At 36.8% G+C, this 22,071-nt stretch overlaps 1 protein-coding gene across 6 annotated transcripts in view; it reads right to left on the bottom strand.

Moving 5' to 3' along the window:
- MGAT4A (alpha-1,3-mannosyl-glycoprotein 4-beta-N-acetylglucosaminyltransferase A) overlaps nt 1-22,071 on the bottom strand; it is a 100,705-nt gene that overhangs the window by 22,139 nt on the left and 56,495 nt on the right. For all 6 annotated transcript variants that reach the window (XM_019669215.1, XM_019669219.1, XM_019669218.1 and 3 more), the window contains exons 6-8: nt 7,529-7,575; nt 5,657-5,770; nt 3,988-4,063 (exon numbers count right to left, since the gene is read on the bottom strand). In XM_019669215.1, the coding sequence (XP_019524760.1) occupies nt 3,988-4,063; nt 5,657-5,770; nt 7,529-7,575 (237 nt within the window). The remainder of the gene's footprint in view (nt 1-3,987; nt 4,064-5,656; nt 5,771-7,528; nt 7,576-22,071) is intronic.

Here is a 22,071-nt window from a genome sequence, read left to right as displayed (position 1 = left end):
TGGCTTGGGACGCCAGCTCTGACCAGCAGGGCCCCGGTTTGGATCCCACATTAGGGCCAGCGATGCTGCGCCCTCTATAGCTAAGATGGTGAACAATAGCTCAACCTGGAGCTGGGCTGCTGTGAGTTGCCGGTGATGGTGTAGGCTGCAGTGGGGCTGGCCGGCAGTGGGTGTGAGCTTTCATGAGCTGCCCTGAGCCGCCGTCCAATGGCCAGCGAGCAACTGCCTCACCCGGGAAGAGTGCAATGATAATATCAACATGGGCCAGTGAAGCAACATCCTCCACAACTAGACTGAAGAACAAAACGACAGCAACTTGTCTGTTCCCCTTCCCTGATTCCCCAACGCTGTTCCCTCCCCCAATTCCCCAATAAAATCTTAAAAAAAAAAAATTTCATGGGTTCATAAGATACTTTCAAAATGGCCACCACTGGAGATTGCTAGGGTCAGGGTCACAACTTTAAAAATTAATAAAGAGAAAGAACTGAGCATTTATTCTGCCTTTCCTTTGTGAACTATTTTTCAAGGTAACCAAATAGTTGAGGGAAAGTTCTGTATAGAAGAACACACCTTAAAGAACATTAGAAATTACAGAATTAGAAAACTACCACTTGACAATCTTTCAAGAAATAACTGATCTGAGGGAAAATAGTCAATGGATCCTAAAACATAGGGGGAATGGCTGCTGGGGAGCTTTAGAAAATAGAGATGAGGCTGACACGCTAAACCCACTGGTTAATCTCAGCATCACTAAAAGTGTGACAAGCAGACATGGTGTGCCTCCTTATGCCATATGGAAAGAATTACATAGTACACCTATGAAGTGTTTGAATCACTGCAGTTTTCCAGAAGGCACTAACTTCAATTCATTTGTGATTCAGCACTTCATGAAACCGTGTGGGGTGCTGTCCCTGGAAACCTCATTCCAAGACACAAGCATTAACACCAGGTCAGGTGGCATCTTCCTCTTCCCTTTACATGCATGTCTGTGATGACCACAGAGTAACCTCTGACTCTAGTACCTTCTTAAAAGCACTCTTTAAAAAAAAAAAAAAGATTTTATTGGGGAATTGGGGGAGGGGAACAGCACTGGGGAATCAGGGGAAGGGGAACAGACAAGTTGCTGTCGTTTTGTTCTTCAGTCTAGTTGTGGAGGACGTTGCTTCACTGGCCCATGTTGGTATTATCATTGCGCTCTTCCCGGGTGAGGCAGATCGGTCGCCGGCCTCTGGACGGCCGCTCACAGCGGCTCTTGGCAGCTCACACCAGCTGCCAGCCGCTCACGCTGGCTGCCGGCCACTCACAGTAGCTAATGGCAGCCCACTGCAGCAGGGGCTGCAGCCTACGCCATTGCCGGCGACTCACAGCAGCCCAGCTCCAAGTTGAGCTGTTGTTCACCATCTTAGCTGTAGAGGGCAGTGTCACTGGTCCCCATGTGGGATCCGAACTGGGGCCCTGCTGCTTAGAGCTGGCATCCCAAACCAGCTCTTAACCAACGCACCATTTGGCTGGCCCCTTAAAAGCACTCTTTAAAATGCTTGGGTAGAGGGCCAGCGGAGTGGCTCAGTTGGTTAAGAGTTAGCTTAGGAGCGTGAGCTCTGAACAACAGTGTTGCCGGTTCGATTCCCACATGGGCCAGTGAGCTGCGCCTGAGCTGAGCTGCCACCAGGATGGCTCAGCTGGTAAGAGCACGTGCTCCTAACAACAAGATTGCCTATTCAACTCCCGCATGGGATAGTGGGCTATGCCCACCTGCAACTAAGATTGAACACGGCACCTTGAGCTGAGCGGCCACGAGCTGCCGTGAGCTGCCGATGGGCAGCCAGATGGTGACTGGACTTGGAGATGAGCTAGCTGCGCCCTCCACAACTAAGATTCAAGGACAACAACTTGGCTGTTCCCCTTCCCCAATAAAATGTTAAAAAAGAAAAAAAAGGCTTAGGTAGGATATACCCCCAACATCTGTAACCAATGCAGTCATATCCCTGGGATAATTATGAAATCTGGGTTAGATTCCTTTGCTTCCTTGCCTCTCACCCTGATTCTAATTCTCCCAAAATTTTGCCAGGTGGTTTCTATACTCTATAAACATTTAAAACTAGCATTAACACTGAAGACTTTTCAGGATAATGTGTTTTTCCCATCACTACTTTGTAGTTCATAATGAACTCACTGAGAGAATTCCATATCATGTGAGATTATGTAAAGACTTGACTATAAAGCCAACTTCCTTTTTTCTGAGGCATTATTTTTGGGCAAATAGGATAATTTTCAGAATGTTCATTGAATTCATCTTTGAAACAGCTAAAAAGTTGGAAATAATCTAAATGACCAACAATAAAGTCATTATGATATCTGAACAATGGTACTTCAAGAAGCCATAAATAATTATACCAATCTCTGATTACTGGCATACAAAGGTGTTTACAGTATGTCAAGTGTCAGCAAAACAGGCTATAAAACAGGATGTACCGTATGATCCTGTTCTTGTAAAACAGGGTTGTATTACATGAATTTATGTGCGTGAAGCATAAATTGTAAGAACAATGCCTAACACATGGTAAGCAGGTGATAAATACAAGCTTATAGCGGCTAGTGTGGTTCTTACACAGTGACCCTGCTTAGGGGAAGTTTTCTTTACCATTCTCTTTCTAAATCCCTTCCTTTCCTTAATGTCCTAAATATTTACTTTTCCTATACTCCACAAAAAAAGCTTTAAGGTTCCATGAATTCTTCCCTTGGAGAGAAATTTAAAGCAAAATTTTAAAGTGATGTAACTATACTTTTAAATTCTCTCTATAAAGTTCTTGACCTAATGCAAACATTTATATATTGGCCCTAGAATACAGCCACGTTCAACTAAAATAGTATTTGGGGTATGTTAAAACTAAACATTTTGAAATTATTTTGAACTTAAAAGAAGACTTCTCTGAGGTATTTAAATGAAACATATTCTCTAAACCTAGGATATTGTGTTTTTGTATGCTGTCATATACAATGTTAAATTCTGACCCTATCACCATTTACATCTCCCGTCTGTGAACCAAGGAACAAAGGCAGCTGGCCCAAGGTAAAATGTCAAGGGAGACCAAGTCTGTCTTCCAGAAGTCCACCTTTCCATGTGATGCCAGGTTTTTCCCTTCTTTTCTCGCCTCCCATCACGCCCAATAGTTGCCTACCCTTTCCTTTCTGATTCAGGGACCCAGAGCCTCTTGCCTTGTCATCCAAACATCCTCCCAGGAAAGGATCTAATCAACTTTTTATACTGAAAAAAATAACTGATAGGCTTAGTGTGCTATACTTCTCAGGGTTTTTTTTTTTTTTTTCGCATTTCAAACCATGGATAAAGACCTTTGGTTAGAGAAATGAAATTCTAATTGTGAAATTTAAGCTTAAATCATTAAGGAGAATGAGATTTGAAAGAAATAAGAGCTTCCTAGATTATTTAAGATGTTGCCTACCTGGCTAACTTATAACCCATAGCATTATAGACTTATTCTTTTAGGCATGCTGCTAAAAGTTGGCCCATCAGAATTAAATATCAGTTCTATTATCTTCAATATAAATTTAAATGTACTGTAGCAAACAAACAAAAAAACCCTATATGATCATAAGACCACTAGAAAATATTATAAGGGAAAACATCTTAAAATTTTCCAAATAATTATATCTTAGTTATTTTCAACAGTGCAGAGAAGGAGGATGAGAGAAGATGGAAGGATGGGAGAAAAGGAAGGAGCTAAGTGACCTATCCACTGTCAGGCCAAGTGAAGAGCTAGTGTTTGTGCTAAACCAGAGAAACAAACACAGAGCCCACTCTGTTCTCAATCACTCTGAGAGACCCTTCTGCTCTGTGATCTATTGTTGTCACAGATTTTACAGATCTTAGAGGGTTTACACTTTCAAAACATTCTGTTTCAGTGAAAATATACCCTTGATGTTACTTTTTAAGAGCGTGAAAAACATTAAAGGAAAAGCCACACTTACTTGAATGTAATATATGCCCTTTCCTTGAGCATACATCATTAGAAAACAATAATCTAGGTTTTGCTTCGTTCTCCATCTGAAATAAATATTTGCAAAAATAAGTAGGAATCAGACTCAAATTTAGCAAAACAGGATTGGATGTATTATATCTTATAAACTATTATGATACGTAACATACATTATTCTATAGTATGTACATATACTGCATATATACGATATGTATACAATATATATACATGATATATATATATATATATAATATATATATATGATATATATCTAATACACATATAGATATATAGATAAACACACATTCACGATATATCCACTTAGGAGAGAGAGAAAGAGAATTCACTTTTCTCTAATGAAGGCGGTACCAAAATGTATTCCTCCAAACACTAATCCTTAAGATGTCCTGAGAAAAAATGGAGTCTAATGCCAAGTAAGTTTCAGAAGTACAAATATTCCTTCTTGAGACATAACAGTAGTATATTTATTCCAGACATTGAAACATCCAGCAGTAAACACATTTGTTGAAAAAAATTTTTTTAATCCAATATTTTCCAAACTTCCTTGACCACCGACACTTTTTTCAGTAATATCTTAAGTCTCTGGGAACTAGTGCTTCAAAAATTATACTCTGGAGATCACTACTATGGTGCCTAGGACTGTGGTTTAAATACAGGTAGAAATAAAAACATATTGAATGCTTAAAAAGCCCAAAACATCATATTAAAATTTACAATATTGAGTCCTTTCAGTGAATCCTGGTAGTCTATAGAAACACAGTGACTAATGTTGAACAAGAGGAGTGGTTCTAAAAGGCAGTTAAGATTGGGGGAGAAGGGTGGTCACTTTGTGAGGGGTGAAAAGTATAACTATTGAATTGTTTTGTACACATAAAACTAATAATAATAAAAAAAATACTAAAAAAAAATAATAAAAGGCAGTTAAAAAAAGTACAATAAAAGCTTTGACGCATATTAAGTAAACTTCTCCAGAATATAATTCACAGGCCGGTCTGAATTTAATGAGATTACCCAGAACTTTTTTTTTTTTTACCAAATTCAACATGAAATTAAAAAAAAATAAAATTATATTAAGAGACAATTAACCAATTATGTGGACATATCTGTCATTGAGACAAATGAACAACCCGAGAAATACAATAAATCTCTTCCTAAAATACCATTTTTTCCCCTTTTCTCTGGTTACAGAAAATCCAAAACCAATGTCCCTTAGGTTACTTTATTTTTAATAACAACACGAAGTATTTATGTCCTTAAATTTTAGAGATTTAGGGACAAATAAATCTAATTGACTACATGATAACATAATTTTACACAAAAGTATTATTGTTTTTATCACTTGTATTGTGTCAATTCTCATTTATGTTGCATACAGACAAGAGGTTTCTATCTGGACCAACTTCTGAGTTATACTGAATATATTCTTAAGAAAAGTCATAACATCAGAGCAGCAGTTGTAAAAATTGCTGAGTTTACTAAATTCAACCTATCATCAGAAACTCCATAGAATTTCCAATAAAATACCCCAAATTCATTAGCTCTAATTGGCTCAACCCTAAAGTGTGTTAAGCTTTAATAAACAAGAACTATGTTTATCCCACATTATACTCACAAGGATGGGGTAAACAACACAGGCTCACCTTACTCTTTCTTTAGAGTCTCCAAATGTCTCCTTTAAGTTTGTCAAGTCAGGATAATAGCTTGCAGGAGGTGATATTATTTCCACCAAACCAGAGCTGATTTCTTTAGAAAATCTATCACAAGAAAGGTTAGCTAAATTATTTAAATCCTGTGGGATTTTATTTATCTTAATGCTCAACTTACTGTGTTAACACAAAACACATCAGTAAGGTATACTGTTATGGTCACAATGTGTTCAATGAAGCAGTTCATCACTGATTTGCCAGAAAATATAGACTTTTGCAATAGCACAAGGTTGTTGTTTTTTTTTTAAATAATGCTTAAAAAAATAGTGTAAAATGCCACTACCTCTAGAGTAGCATGGAAATCCTAGGCCAACTGTTGATATTACTTTTCTAAAAAGTATAAGAATTTGAACAAATCGAATCAACGTGCCACAGAAAATAGGAATTGAAAAACAGATTGAGTGTATGTGTATGTGTATTCATGCAAAAATCAAAGTTCTTCAATTTTCAGGAAGGTTTAGTTGTGTGTTTTACACTGTATATCATTCTAAACTAGTGTTTCTCAACTGGGAGCCATCATGTACCCGAGGGTACACTGAGCAATGTCTGGAGACATTTATTTGGTTGTCATAACTATGGGCAGCACTGACATCTAGTGGGTAGACACCAGGGATTCTGCTAAACATCCTACAAAGCATGGGACAATCCTCACAACAAAGAATCACCCAGCCCAGGTGTGAACAGTGCCAAGGCTGAGAAACTCTGCTCTGAAGTTTTTAAAATCAGTCTTCACTCACTCAAATGTAATTTTTCTCATTTGCATTCTCCCTTATTTCATTTTCGCAAATCTTCACAAAATGCTCATGCAATTACCTGCCTTCGCACAAATGTTCTTAGTGCTTAACCGCACTTGTTTTCTGGGTGTGGTTTTCCTACACACTGAGGAAGAAGGGAATTAAACAGAATCCTCACTGCATGAGCCCCATAGACCTGCCCAGGTGGCTCACGGGAAGGGGGACCAGTGATGACTGCCCTGGTCCTACATTAAGGAGTCTATACTAAGTTGTGCTTGTATGAAAGCTGCCAAGAAATTGAGCATTTGAGGAAAAATCTAACCGATGCACAGTTTAATACCGAACTATGCATATATTTTTTAAATCTCTGTTTTAGCATTTTGATAGACAAAGATAGAGCCGCATTATTTTAAATCTAGTGTTGGCGAATAATTGTTACTTCTCTTTTGTCTTTTCTTTTTAAGTAAAATATATGTCTTTTGGGGGCAAAAACAGATATCATTCAATAAAGAAACCCACATCAAGACTAAGTTTTATGATGTAACTATTAAAACTACAAAGGCAATATTTTATAAACTAATGATCCCTGAAATTTACTAAGCTTCTTATCTGTTTCCTACCATGTGCCCTGCTCACAGTAAATTGTTACTAAACCATTGCAGAACAGAACAGATTTAGTAACAGTTTAGCACTGAGGTTTGAAACTGCTACATGACTATCTGCTCTGACAGCAGAAAAATTTTTACTTGGTAAACAGAGGGTGAAAGATTTAAGTAATCTCACGACTCTATATTCACTGTTTTCCAGATTAAAGACTGCTATTTGATAATGTTATACATGTGTACCTATAACATTCAAGTCTTTTCTATAATGAAATATATCAATTTAAACCAACAGATAATTGGATAGATATGTGCCTACTTTATGACAATGTAAAAGACCAATTATAGGTGTCAAATGAATACTGAAGTCTACAGAGAAATGAACTATAAAAGAAGGCATTTTCTTTTAGCAGAAAGAGAAGCGATAACAGTAACGATTATTTTCACTTCCATAATTAAGAAGAACTTACTCTTTCTCCAGGTTGGCTATAACACCATGTACATAATCAATATCTGTCTGGGAAAGAAAAAAAATTATACCTACGTTCATTGTTTTTATTTAACTTTTATACTGAACTCAAATAAATGATTGAAACATTCATTGAAAACATTACGTTAAATTTTCAGACAACTTATGGGATTTGCATTTCTGTATTCTACTTTATTGAACCACTACATATCACTGAGTACTTACTAATACAATAAGCAGATAACTAAGTATTAATTATTTTCAATTGTCTATATTTAATTCAATACACAAAAAAATAAGCACAAAAACGATTTCTACTTCTAAAACCATCCAAACTGTAAGTAACAAATAAATTAAAGATGCAGATACTACAGGGAAAGATTTTTCCACTTGAAAACATAAAACCAGGTTCATGATTTGCCTCTGTAGCTACAGGCCTGTATAGAGTAAGTCACTTCTATGAGACTCAGTTTCCTATCCTATTAAATAAAAAAAGGTGGGAGGAAATAGTACCTCAGAGATTATGACATTAAATGATAAAAATGTAATAAAAAGTTTGGTATTATTCTGTATTATCAGGCTGATAATGGGAACCAAAGTCAAGAGCAATTTAACCACGTTTAGAAATAAATGCTTATGAGACTTGTGTACTTTTTAAAATTATGTACATGTGAAGACCCAATGCCGTGATCGATTTTATATGCAGTGACAGCTTATATTAAAATGCTCAACTGTTAAAGAAATCAATGATACATCAAATCTGATCTAGTTATAAAGTCTGCCAAACATAACTTGAAGAAAAACAAACAAAAAAGATAAAGCTTAACCCTGGAAATTACAAAACTTTTTACAAAAAAGAAAACTTCTGGAAAAGTATTTTAACTTTAATATCTGTTAATTGAAAGTAATTCCTATTTTTATTGTTAAATTTAAAGACTTAAGAGTGAGACATCTTATTCAGACCACATCCTTCAAACTCTTCAGAGCTATGGAGATATACCTGGAACACAGCTCAAAACCCTCTGTGCTTCCCTACATAAATGCAAACAGTAGGGGATCTTTTTCAATAAATTATCATCCACATATTTAACCAGCGAGTATGTTACTACTTATCAAGCTCTAATTTTGGAGAACATGATCAAGCCTGGTTTACATAAACTTTAATAAGTTTAGCAACAACCTGACATGCAATTTGATAAGCATTTACTGAGTGTTAGTAACCTGCCTATCCAAGGAAACAGGAATACAAATATGAACAAGACCAGCTCCCTGTCCCCAGCAGGGTCTCCAAGAGAGGAGCCAAGAAGAATCAACTTATGTGAATGTAGACTTATTATGTAATGTGCAATAAAATTTATGCGACGCAAGTGCTCCACATCTAAAACTACACATAATCCTTATCTTGCATGCTAACTGACATAGCTAACAAAAGATTCACTTAAACGACTGTAACTGGTGTCACTTTTATACAACAGAACCGATTCTTTCTGGCATTAGCTGATGGAATTGTTCTGGGCTAAACGTATAACTGGCGCAGAGCACACAGCCAGGCCAATCTGTGTTTCCACTTGCCTTGCTTCTCCCCCAATCTTAAATGTTGGCAAAAAGACAGGCAGTCTCTGACATCTTGGGGCTTGCTTGATTTAAGCTAAGACAGCATATTTTCCTGGGATTTTTTTTTAAAAGGCATGTAGAGACTTTTCAAAAGGTAGTATTATCATCCAATTCTGAAAATGTGTCTGTGAATCTAAAACCAGACCATGTATATTCAAGGATATGTAAACAGTATGCCTGGGACAGGTGGAAAGAGAAGTGGACATACACAGCAATAGAAGAGCATTTTCCCCTGCAGAATCAAGTGTTCTTTATGGTTAAGTAAAGTTAAATGTTTTTATATTAAAACTAGGAGGCACTACTGATACATACTGCAACATGGATTAACCTTGAAAACATTATGTTACGTGAAAGAAGCCAGTCACCAAGGACCACGTGTTATATGATAGCACCAATATAAAATGTCCAGAATAGAAAAATCTATACAGGCAGAAAGTATATTAGTAGTTGCCTAAGGTTGAGGGGAGGGTGGTATTAGTGGGTGATGACTAGGGGTGCAGTTTCTTTTTGGGCATGAAAATGTTCTAAAATTGAGATGATAGCTACACAACTCTGACTTCAAATAGGTGAACTGTATCTTATGTGGAAAAAAAAATTTCTAAGACATAGAATAAAGTTAAATGTAAAATACAAGTATTTCAGATTGTGCATATGGAACTGTGGGAGTACAAGGTCACACAGCTTCCCTTAGAGATATACAAGGTGTGATCAAATAACACAGTGAATGTTTAAATAAAAAAAAATTATTACAGTAAAAGACACATTGCCATTAATTCCCCTCAAAATATGCCCTGTCACGTCCAACACACTTATCTCATCATTCTTGCCACTTTCTAAAGCAGTTCTGGAAGTCCTCTTTCATGTCTAGTTGTGCTATCGTGGCTGCCTCAATGTCCTGAATAATTTTGACTTTGGGGAAGAACCAGATGTCACATGGTGCCAGATCTGGCGAATAAGGTGGATGAAGACACAGCATAATGTTTTTTTTTTTGACAGAAATTGCCGTACCAGAAGCAATGTGTGACATGGAGCCTTGTCATGATGGAGGATGATTTACAGCACACTTTAAAACACACCTTCTTTCAACCATAGCTCACACCCGACTGACTGCACTGACCAAGTTGAAACTTGTCACACACGGTTACTAAGGTTCAACGCACTGCTTTCCAGGATTGAAGACCCCTGCCTTTCCGTTGGATGGCACTCAGCAGCTGCATTCACTGTATGTTTTGATCACAAGGTATCACACATTGCTTCTGGTACGGCATTTCTGCCAAATAAAAACATTACAGTGTGTCTGGCACCGTGTAACTTCTGTTCTTCTCCAAAGTCAAAATGACCATGAGAGGTAAACATTTTGAATCGATTCAGGACATTGAGGCAGCCATGACAGTGCAACTAAAGACACTCATGAATAGAGGACTTCCAGAACTACTTCAGAAAGTGGTAAGGATGGGATAAGTATGTTTGAAGCGAGGGGGAGTACTTTGAGGGGAATAAATGGCGATGTGTCTTTTACTGTAATAAATTTTTTTTATTTAAACATTCACTGTATTGTTTGATCATACTTTGTATAAGGAAAAGCTTAAGAAGCATAAAAGTAGGTTCAAATAAGCCATTAATATTGACAACAATTCACCAATATATTGGGTTGTCGGGAAAGTCATGATGTATTTTGTCTATGTTTTTCAAAGGTCATTTATTTATATAAAGAACAAAGATCAATCAATGATATATTACCCGATTTGTTCGATAACCTTTTGCCATCTTTCAGTGAGCTTCATAGTTCCTCGTTCATAGAAGGACCTGTCTTTATTTGCAAAAAACTGAACAAGGTGCTGATTTACAGCCTCATCTGAATTGAACATTATACCACTCAAGGAGTTTTGAAGAGAGCAAGACAAGTGGAAGTCTGACGGTGCAAGGTCAGGTGAGTATGGTGGGTGTGGCAATACATCCCATCCAAGCTCCAATAATTTTTGAAGGGTGATTAAACTTGTGTGTGGTCTCGCGTTGTTGCGATTGAACACAACTCCTTTACAATTAACAAGCTCTGGATGTTTCTGGATGAGGATTCATTCAAACTGTCCAATTGCTGACAGTACACATTTGAACTGATTGTTTGGTTCCTTGGTAGGAGCTCAAAAAACAAAACACCTTTAAAATTCCACCACACTGAGAGCACAACCTTCCTCTGATGAATGTCGTTTTGATGTCGTTTGAGGAGAATCATCATGTCAGGACCAAGACCGTTTGTGCACCACATTGTTGTCAACAATCCACTTCTTATCACCAGTTATCAGTCGCTTCAGAAAAGGATCATTTTCCTCACGTTTTAAGCATATCACAGATGTTTATACATGCTGTAAAATGAACTTCTTGGAGTTCACGCGGAACCCAAATATGGAGCTTGCTTATGTATCCCAGCTTCTTTAGGAGGTCATGAACGCTTTCGTGATGAATGTTCAATGTTTCTACAAACTCTCGTGTCATGTAATATGGGTTTGACTCGATCAATGCCTTTATTTTGTCATCATCAACCTCGGTGGGCCTCCCTGATGGAGAAGCATCGTTGAGATCAAAATCACCAGCACAGAATTTCGTGTACCATCGTTGGCACTGACGTTCTTGTACAGCATTGTCACCATAAACTTTATGCAACTTTTCACAAGCTTGACGCGCATTCTTCCCTTTATGGAAGTAAAACAGTAAAAGATGGCAAAAATGCACAGTTTGGTCTTCCATCTTCAATTTGTTGTAAAATCTCCAAAACTCAACTGAATTGCTCATTTTTTTTTAGAATGAAGCTAGAACTGTCCTCTGTCAAATGACGTAGCAATAACATAGATGCGAATGACTCTAGTACTTCCAAAAATGACCTAGTGCCATCTGTCACAAACATGCATCATGACTTTTGCGACAACCCAATATGTACTTGGTTTAAGAATCAATTTTGCCAGTATATAAATTAAATGATAGGTATAAATTCCAATCTTTGGTATTTTAAATCAATAATTTATAAAGTCCCATTTGAAAAGAACTACACCTTTGTGAAACATCATGGTAGTCAGAAAACTGCAACAAAGTCAACTGGTTTCAGGGAAACTTTCAATTAAAATCAATATATGACATAACATCATTTCTGAATATGCTATAGCGGCTGTGTTCTATAACACTGCAAAGAGAAAATGTATGAAATAGACATCTGAGTTAAAAGATACTTTTAAAAATAAATTATAGAAATTTCTTTCTAATGGTCCAAAGTATAAAACAGAAAGCTAGAGGCAAGCTCCTATGACAGAAAAATAAATGTTGTAAATGTTAGAGACCTGAAGCTGCTATAAATCAGTTACCCAGATGAAAAGGAGAAAGAAATTTCAAGTACTAGATCAAAGGAGCACACAGAATTAAAATAACTGAATTTTAAATAACTTGAAGATAAAAATTGGTTTTAAAAAAGGTCCTCTATATGTAAATTTACAGTCTATTTTCTAGCAATTTCATTCCACAAATATTTACTCGGTGCCTACATCATAAGTTGGGGAATACATACACATATGTACCGGGGGTGCCCAAAAAATGGATACATATTTTAAGAAAGGAAAAAACTATTAAAATTGTAATACAATGAATGACAGTAGCATTCATTTAATTAACACCATTTTTTGAATGAACATCATACTATACATTGCTACCTTAATTCAACTTCGAAAAGTAATACATAGATAACATCTCTTAAAATGTGTACATTTTTGGGCCAGCAGCAAGTGGCGCGTTGGTTAGGAGTTGGTTTGGGATGCCAGCTCTGAGCAGCAGGGCACCAGTTCGGATCCCACATGAGGGCCAGTGACGCTGCGCCCTCTACAGCTAAGATGGTGAGCAACAGCTCCACCTGGAGCTGGGCTGTTGTGAGTTGTCAGCGACAATGTAGGCTGCAATGGGGCTGGGCAGCAGCGGGTGTGAGCCGCCGTGAGCGGCCGTCCAGTGGCCGGCAAGCAACTGCCTCACCCGGGAAGGACACAAAGATAATACCAACATTGGCCAGTGAAGCGCCATCCTCCACAACTAGACTGAAAAACAAAAGGACAGCAACTTGTCTGTTCCCCTCCTCCAATTCCCCAAAAATAAAATCTTTAAAAAAAAAAAAAGTGTCCATTTTTTTGGCACCCCTGGTATATATACATATCATACCCATATTGTCAAGCACAGAGTATAGATTAGTAAATAAAATAGACAAGCTCTCTGCTTTGTGGAATTTAAAACTAGTGGAAGATGCAGTTCATAAAACAATAATATATACCGGGAGTACCAAAAAAATGTATACACATGACTTGTATTCATCTTTTGGTATCGGTATATATTGAGTGTTACAATTTTAATACAGTTTTTTTCCTTTCTTAAAATGTGTATACATTTTTTTGGCACGCTCTGTGTGTGTGTGCGTGTGCGTGTGTGTATATGTATAACTGAATGTTTATTAAGTGCTATAGAAATAGAATGCCATAATAGAGAAAAACAGAGATGACCTATTTAAACAGGATCGTCAAAGAAAGTCTCTCTGAAGAGTTGACATTTAATCCTAAATCTGATACATATTTCTATTCAAATCTACAAAAATAAACAGAAAACACTAAAAGGAATACTGGTTAACTAGTATGTTAATTATGGCTTTGCCTCTGACCAGAGGCGGGGTATGTGCAAGATAATGCACTGGAATATTTTATACCATAAAATTTTCCATTTTTGATATATTTTATGGGGTATAAAATACTATTAATTTGTAAATATACTACATATGTACAAACTGGGAACACATGAACAATGGGATGCTGAACAGAAGGTGGTCTTTGGAAAGAGGCCATAAAAATAAGATGATAACCACATTTTCTGGTTACCTCCTAAATAACTTCTTATGACTTAATGTATATCATTAGGTGGATAGCGTTCAAGTCTTCTCTCGATCCTTACTCATGTTCTTCTACCTGTTCTATGAAGTACTGAAACAAATGACACTTGAAATCTTAAAGACTATGAAAGAACTTTCTTAGGACTCGGAAGCCCACTGGGTAAAAACAACACATTAAAGATGTTGTTCCAGTGTTTCTGGCTTGCATAATTTCTCACAAGAATCTACGGTATTCTTATCTTTCTTTTTCTGTACATAATGCGTCTTTTCTTTGCCTTCTTTTAAGATCTCTTTATCTCTGGTTTTCAGAAATTTGATTATGACATATGTTAGAGTGGCTTTCTTTGTGATTATTCTACTTAGGATTTGTTGGGCTTCTTGAGTCTATGGGTTTATACTTTTCTTCAAATATGAAAAAGTTTCAGTCATTCTCCTCTCCTTCTGGAATTCCAATTTCATATATGGTAGACTGGTTAATATTATCCTATAGGTCACTGAGGCACTGTTCTTTATTTTTTCAGACTTTCGCTCTATATATTTAATTTTGGATAGATTCTATTGTTGTTAAGTTCACTGACCTTCTCTGCTATGTCCCATCTGTTAAGACCTTGTGGTGAATTTTTATTTTTCATTGCTTTAGTTTCCATTTGATTCTTTTACATGTCTTCCATTACATTCCTCATTATGTTAAGTACTTGAAAATGATTATAATGGTTGCTTTATTGTCCTTATCTGCCAGTTCTATCACCTCTGTGATTTGTAGATTTGTTTCTATTGGCTAAATTTTCTTCTAGTTGTAGGTCACATTATTTTTGCTCCTTGGCATTCTAACAAATTTTTATATGATACTGGACATTATAAATTTTACATTGTGAGTGTCTTGATTTTGTTGTCTTCTTTCTTTTAAAAAGTGCTGAGCCTTATTCCAGCAAGCAGTTATTTGTGGATCAGTCAATCCCTTACAGGACTCTTTTTAAACTTTGCTCTGTTGGGTCTAGAATAACCATTTCCAGGATAGTTTAGTCCTAATACAAAGGTGTCGACCCCTCTGGAGTCTCACTGAATACCCCAGGTAATTACCAATGGTGTGCCATTCTAGCTACTCAACCCCATCCTCTGTGAGCAATAGCAACTGCTCAGCTTATAGCCCCTGAACATTCTTTTCCCAGACTTGTGGAGTTTCATCCTGTGCATACGTGGCCCAAAACAAGAAAGGTTCAAAGGCACCATCATTTTCTGTGTAGCATGCTCCTTTCTGGAAGTCTGTTTCGCAATTTCCAGATGCTCTCTTTGGGATTCTCCTTCCCAAGAAGTGATCTGAAATGTGTCTCTAGGCAGAAAGTTGGGACCATCGTGTTGCCCACTGCATTTATTTCCCTTTCAGGGAATCACACCCTGCACATTCTGCTGTCAATGTCTGAGAACAATGGAACCATTATTTTGCCCAGCTTTCTAGTTGGTTATAGCAGGAAGGTAATTTTAGTCCTCATAACCTCCATCACAGCTAGAGCAAGTGTCACTTTACGGAATAAGGAACCAGTGAAAAGACCAGAAAGATAATGTGCACACGAGACAAATCAAAATAACTAAAAGGACAGGTTCATGCAAGAACGGGCTGGCAACTCATGATAAATTTTATTTCTCTAGGGTCCAACGAAAAGCTCTGCTCTTACCTACTTAATGCTTGGTTTTATGATACTATAATTTAATGCAAATATACCAAAAAGGCTAACAAATACCACAATTAGCTTTGCTAGTTTCTAAAATTGTCAAGCTGTTGAAAGATAAGAAAGAAGTTAAAAGCATGGGGTGGGGTTGGGGGGGAGGAGAGACACGGACTACTTCTTCATTTCCAATATATCCAACCAGAGCCTTTCTTTCTTTCCTTTTCCTAAATAATTTATTGATGCTACAGCAACATTATTCAAACCTTTTTCATCAGAACCCATTCAGTTCAAAATACATTCATAATTTGACTACTTCTTACCACTTCCATGATCTTCCTAGTTTAAGCCTGTTAGATTATTACAATAGTTTTCTAAGTAGTCTCTTGTTTCTGCCCTTTCCAAAGCAACCAGCGTGATCCTTTTAAAAGATAAGTCATGTTATTTTTGTCAAAAAACGCATAACTGCAATTTCATCATGAGAAAACATCAGGCAGATCCAAATTGAGACAGTCTACAAAATAACTTACTAGTACTTATTGAAAGTGTCTAAGTTCATGGAAGACAAGAAAAAACTGAGAAACTTAATTTCTTCTGAAATTAGGGAATCAGAAGAACTAAATGCAATGTGAGATTTTGTACTGGATGCTGGAACATAAAAGTGACCTGAGTTGGAAATACAGGGAATTTGAATAAAGTCCATAGTTTAGCTAATAATATTATACCAATGTTAAGTTCCTGGTTTTGATCATTTTATTATGGCTACATAAGTTAACATTAGAGCAAGCTGAGTGAAGGGAACATTCTGTATTATTTTTGCGACTTTTCTGTAAATCTAAAATTATTTCAAAATAATGTTTTAAGGTGCCTTAAAGAAAAAAAACTAAGTCAAGTGTCTTCTCTATTCAAAACCCGCAAATGGTTTTACATCTTAATTAGGGCAGCAGTTGGCAAAATGAAACCGCTGCCTATTTTTGTAAAGTAAAACTTTATTTGAACATAAGCCCACTCATTCACTTACACAGTGTCTATGGTTGTTTGGGGCCTACAACAGCAGAGATAAATAGCTGCAACAGAGACTGCACAGCTTTCAAACCTACAATATTTGCCATGTGGCCCTGTACAAAAAAGTTCACCAGTCCCGATTTAGAGTAAGTTCTTACAATGGCCTGTAGTGTCCTATGTGATCTGGCCTGCCCCACTCCTCTGTCTCCTACTACTGACCCTCTCACCTTTTCTGCTCTAGCCTCACAAGCCTCTCCTTAATGTTTCACAAATGTGTCAAGCAACACTCTCCCCTCAGGGCCTTTGCACATGCTATTTATTGCTCTGTTTAGATTGTTTAACTCTTGCATCCTTCAGGTCTTTGCCTGACCTCTTTAATAAACCACCCCCTGCCAACCCTGTACTCCCTTTTCTGTCTACTCTGATTTATTCTCTACAGCACTCACTACCACTTAACATACTATATATCAGTTTTTATCTGTCCTCTATAATGTAAGTTTCATTGACTAGAGGCTTTGTTTTATTTAATGATATGCCTAGCACTTACCACTGTTTCAGTAAATATCTGTTGTATTGCAAGCAGATTTTTTGGGGGTATTACACACACACATACACACACAATTTCTACCCAATTGGCATTTGTATGATTTATAACCCATGCATAAATAGACATCTTAAAATCTAGCTGCTGAAAAATTAGGGGACCAAATACTACTGATGTACCAACACAGTAATCTGTAATTAAAAATCAAAAATAGAAACAACTAAGTAGACAGAAAATCATGTCTATAGATAGAAACCTTGAACACACTACAACCAACTTGACCTAATAGACATCTATATAACACTCCTCTCGACAACAGCAGAATCCATTCTTTTTAAGCACACACAGAACTTAGTCCAGGAAAAGTCCCATATGCTAGTCCACAAACAAGTACAGTAGTGTGCCTCCTTGCCCCCATCCACGGTTTCACTTACTCACAGTCAACTGCAGTTTGAAAAATATTAAATGAAAAAATCCAGAAATAAACAATTCATAAGTTTTAAGGACGTGAATCACACCTTTGCCCCATGTATCCACGCTGTATATGCTACCTGTCTGTTAGTTACTTAGTAGCTGTCTTGGTTATCAGATTGACTGTCATAGTATCATAGTGCTTGTGTTCAAGTCACCCTGATTTTACTTAATAATGGCCCCAAAGCATAAGAGTAGTGATGCTGCCAATGCAGATATTCCAAAGAGAAGCCATAAAGTGCTTCCTTTAAGTGAAAAGGTATTTAAGTACAGGAAAAACATAGTATATGTAGGGTTCACTGCTATCTGCAGTTTCATCCACTGGGGGACTTGGAACGAATCCCCTGTAGATAAGGGGGGGGGGCGGCGACTACTGTACTGATCAATTTAAAGGGTCTGAAATCATAAAAAGCCTGTTCTCTAACTACAATGAAGTTGAATTAAAAAATCAAACAACAGAAGGAAATTTGGGAAATCCAGAAATAGGTAAAAATTAAACAACACATTTCTAGGTAAACTATGAGTAAAAGAAGTAATCACAAGTTAGAAAGTATTTTGATTTGAGTGAAAATAAAAACTTGACATATCAAAATGTTTGGGATTCAGCTAAAGTGGTGCTTAGAGCGAAATTTATAGCTTTAAATTGCCTACATTAGGAAAAAAAATCCTCTCCAACCAATAATCTAAGCATTCACCTTAAAAATCTAAAAAAGGAAGAGCAAGTCAAACTAAAAGTAAGCAGAAGGAAGGAAATGATAAAGAGTGAAAATTAATGACACAGAAAATAGAGAAATGATACAGTCAATAAAACTAAAAGTTGGTTCTTTGAAAAGATCAAAGAATGTAAAAAAGAGGGTGAGGTGAAGGGGAATAAGAGGTGCAAATTTCCAGTTATAAAATAAATCATGGGGATATGATGTACAGCACAGGGAATATAGTCAATAATATTGTAATAACATTGTACAGTACAGATGGTTACTAGATTTATCATGGTGATTACTTCTTTAGGAATATAAATGCTGAGTAACTATGGTGTACCCCTGAAACTGATATAGTATTGTATGTTAGCTATATTTTAATAACAATGATTTTTTTAAAAAGAAAAGATCAAAGAATAATATCAATTGAATAGCATCACAGGGAGTTACTTTACCTGGTGGCCAGCCAGCTAGAACTAAGAACTAACAGGCCTCAGGGGGGAGGAAATGAGGAAGGGAAAACAAATTGGGGGGGTAGGAAAAATGAAGACAAGACACTGCTGTTGTATGCTATGACAGGCTGGATTCTTAAGCCATGTACATGTAGAATTGATAAATATTTACAAAACAATAAATATTTAAAAATTGACAAAGGCATAGAAAAATATTACTATGTAATGTTAGATTACAAATTAAGGGCATAATCTATTGTCTAATGTATTTTTTAAAAGATTTTTCATCTCCTCTAGTACCTTTCTCATTGTAGTACTTCAATAAATACTTGTTCAACGAGTGAAAAGAGTACTTAGAATGAAATATGTACTTTTGCCTTTATTAAGAAAGATGACTAAGAGATAATTCAGAGCTTGTGCAAACACAACTACTATAGAGAGGGCTATTTGTTTCTGAGGCTACTGTACTCTTCGGGTGCTTTGGGGGTGTAAAAAAGTTCCAAAGCATTCAGGTAACTAAAACCTGGCTGAAAGCACTTTAAACTAACTAGAAAAGACTAAACCACTTATGCAAAGTTCACCCAGGAACAAAGCATTGACATTATACACAATCATCAATGAGAATCAGATACACACCTACAGAATGCAGCTAACAATGCTCAGAAGAAAACGCATATTAATTCTTAGCTAACAAAAAGAAATAATGAAAATAAGTAATTTAGCATCTGGGACAGGATGTTTGTAAAGTATAAAATGGAACAAAAGCAGAAAAAATTAATAATGTTAAAAGCCAACATTAATTAGAAAAAAAGAGAAATAATAAACCCAAAACATGGTTTTTGGAATAATAAAAATAGATCCACTAGCTTATTATTTTGGAATAATAAATAAAAACCAATCAAAAGAAGGGGAGGGGTACAAATATACACATGTATATGAAGAAATCAGTGGAAAATAACCACAAAAAGAACAAGAGTCTATGTTGCTCCACTCTGTATAAAGCAAATTTCAAAACTTGGATAAAATGGACAACTTTCTAAGAAAATATTTTATCAAAAGTGACAAGAAACATAAATAGCTCTTTATATTCTAATATGAAAAGTTATTATACCACCTATGTAGAAAAATAGGGAGAACAAAACAGGCCCACATATATACCCGTTAAATATAATATCTCTGAATGGATACAAACCACCATTAACAATTGTTGCCTATGGAGAGCAACTCAGTGGCCATGGGGCAGCACTAAGGTATATGTCACACGCATTTATAATTTTGTGATCATCACCTGTCCAAAAAATTAAGTAAATAGGAAATAATGTTTCCTAGTAAATAAAAGATGTAATAGAAAATAAAAATAAAAAAACCGACAGCAATTTGATCAATTCTCTCTGGTTATTCAATTTCTGTATTCATTTATAAATGTACCTACTTTGCCAATTTCTGCCCATAGGCCAGCTAACTAATTAGCATTGCTAAAAAAAAAAGAATTTTAAAATGGCATAGTAAAGGCCTCAGGCACGCTGAATATAAAACACAAAATAAAATGTGTACATTAGTAAAATAAAAAAACTAAATAAAAAAACAAAACTGTTTTCATTCTACACACTAAACACTATGAGCTGGAAATTCTCTAAACTCAGTTTTTCAGAGGCTACCTTTAGGTGCTTCTCCAGCATGATAAATTTGTTATTTCATTATAGAATCTTAACTTGAATTCTTCAGTTTGGAATGTTTCTAAGCAAATTACAGAAACAATGTGAATAATTAGAAAGATAAAAATGATATATTGGGTTGTCGGAAAAGTCATGACACATTTTTGCAACAAAAACAGAAAAAATACATCATGACTTTTCCAACAACCCAATATCTAAATCTCTCTTTCCAAACTATCTTTATGGTTATTATCAACAGGATCTAGTTGTTATGATTTAGGCAACATGCTGCCTGAAACCTGACTCAAACACTCATTTTGTCTTTTTCTTTCACTTGGAATAGCATTTAGCCACCTACCCTGTGCACCCTGTTGATTGCCTATTCTGTTTAGGTGGCAGTTATATAGCAACTGAGGTACTTTGGAACAATATACAACCTGTATCAGTTAGGATCTTAGTTGCAACCAACAGAAACTGACTCTGGCAGGGCAGTCAGGAAAGCACTGTACTGAAAGAGGATGGGTAAAACTCAGAGAACCTCCCATGAGGCTGAGGAACCAGGCTAGGAAGGTGGCAGAAATAAGGCTGGACCACAGCCCCAAATCACAGGATGCTCCCAATCCATAGCTTGCAAAGCCCTCACCATCAGTCCTCAATGCCTCTGGACCCTGCCCCTGTGACCCCTGGAAAGACACCACTGCCACCACCACTGTCTATCACCAGAATGGTTGTCCACATCCCCACTTCTTTAGAAAAATATTTCTTCTAAATATATTTTCTTATTTTTTGTTACTACTGGCATATAAAAATATAAATTGATCTTATATCCAGCCACTCTGATAACTTCCTCTGTTATTTCTAATATAATTTGTGTCTGTTTATGTCTTTGGGTTTTCTGCATTATCTCAAAATAATGAAGCTCCACTCAATGTTCAGGATAAGAATATCCAAGTGGTCGAGCCCAGGTCACATGCCTGAACTGGTAAAGCAAATAATCTGACATTTTTAGTTTCCATAGAGGGAGAGAGGCACTTCCTCTCATCAAGATTCATAAAATAGGGATTTCTCCAAATATAAGAATGGGACAGAAGAAAGAATTTTTGCTACAATCCAAAGTACAATGTAGAAAAATGTTTTATCAGAAATGATCATGAATTATAGAAATAAGATAAACGATGATAAAAGAAATATTATAGGGCCGGCCGAGTGGCGCGATGGTTGAGAACTGGCTTGGGACGCTAGAGGGCCCTGGTTCGGATCCCACATATGAGGGCCAGTGACACTGCCCTCAACAGCTAAGATGCTGAACAACAGCTCAACCTGGAGCTGGGCTGCTGCCAGCGTAGGCTGCAGCCCCTGTGGCAGTGGGTTGCCATGGGCTACCGTGTGTCGCCAGCAGCCAGCGTGAGCGGCCAGCAGCCGCAGTGAGCAGCCGTCCAGAGGCCAGCGACTGATGTGCCTCACCCGGGAAGAGCGCAATGATGGCGCCAACTTGGGCCAGTGAAGCAACGTCCTCCACAACTAGACTGAAGAAC

The sequence above is a fragment of the Hipposideros armiger genome, unplaced genomic scaffold, assembly GCF_001890085.2.
Source record: "Hipposideros armiger isolate ML-2016 unplaced genomic scaffold, ASM189008v1 scaffold_550, whole genome shotgun sequence".
Classification (NCBI taxonomy): Eukaryota; Metazoa; Chordata; class Mammalia; order Chiroptera; family Hipposideridae; genus Hipposideros; species Hipposideros armiger.
This window is presented reverse-complemented; position numbering and strand designations above follow the sequence as displayed.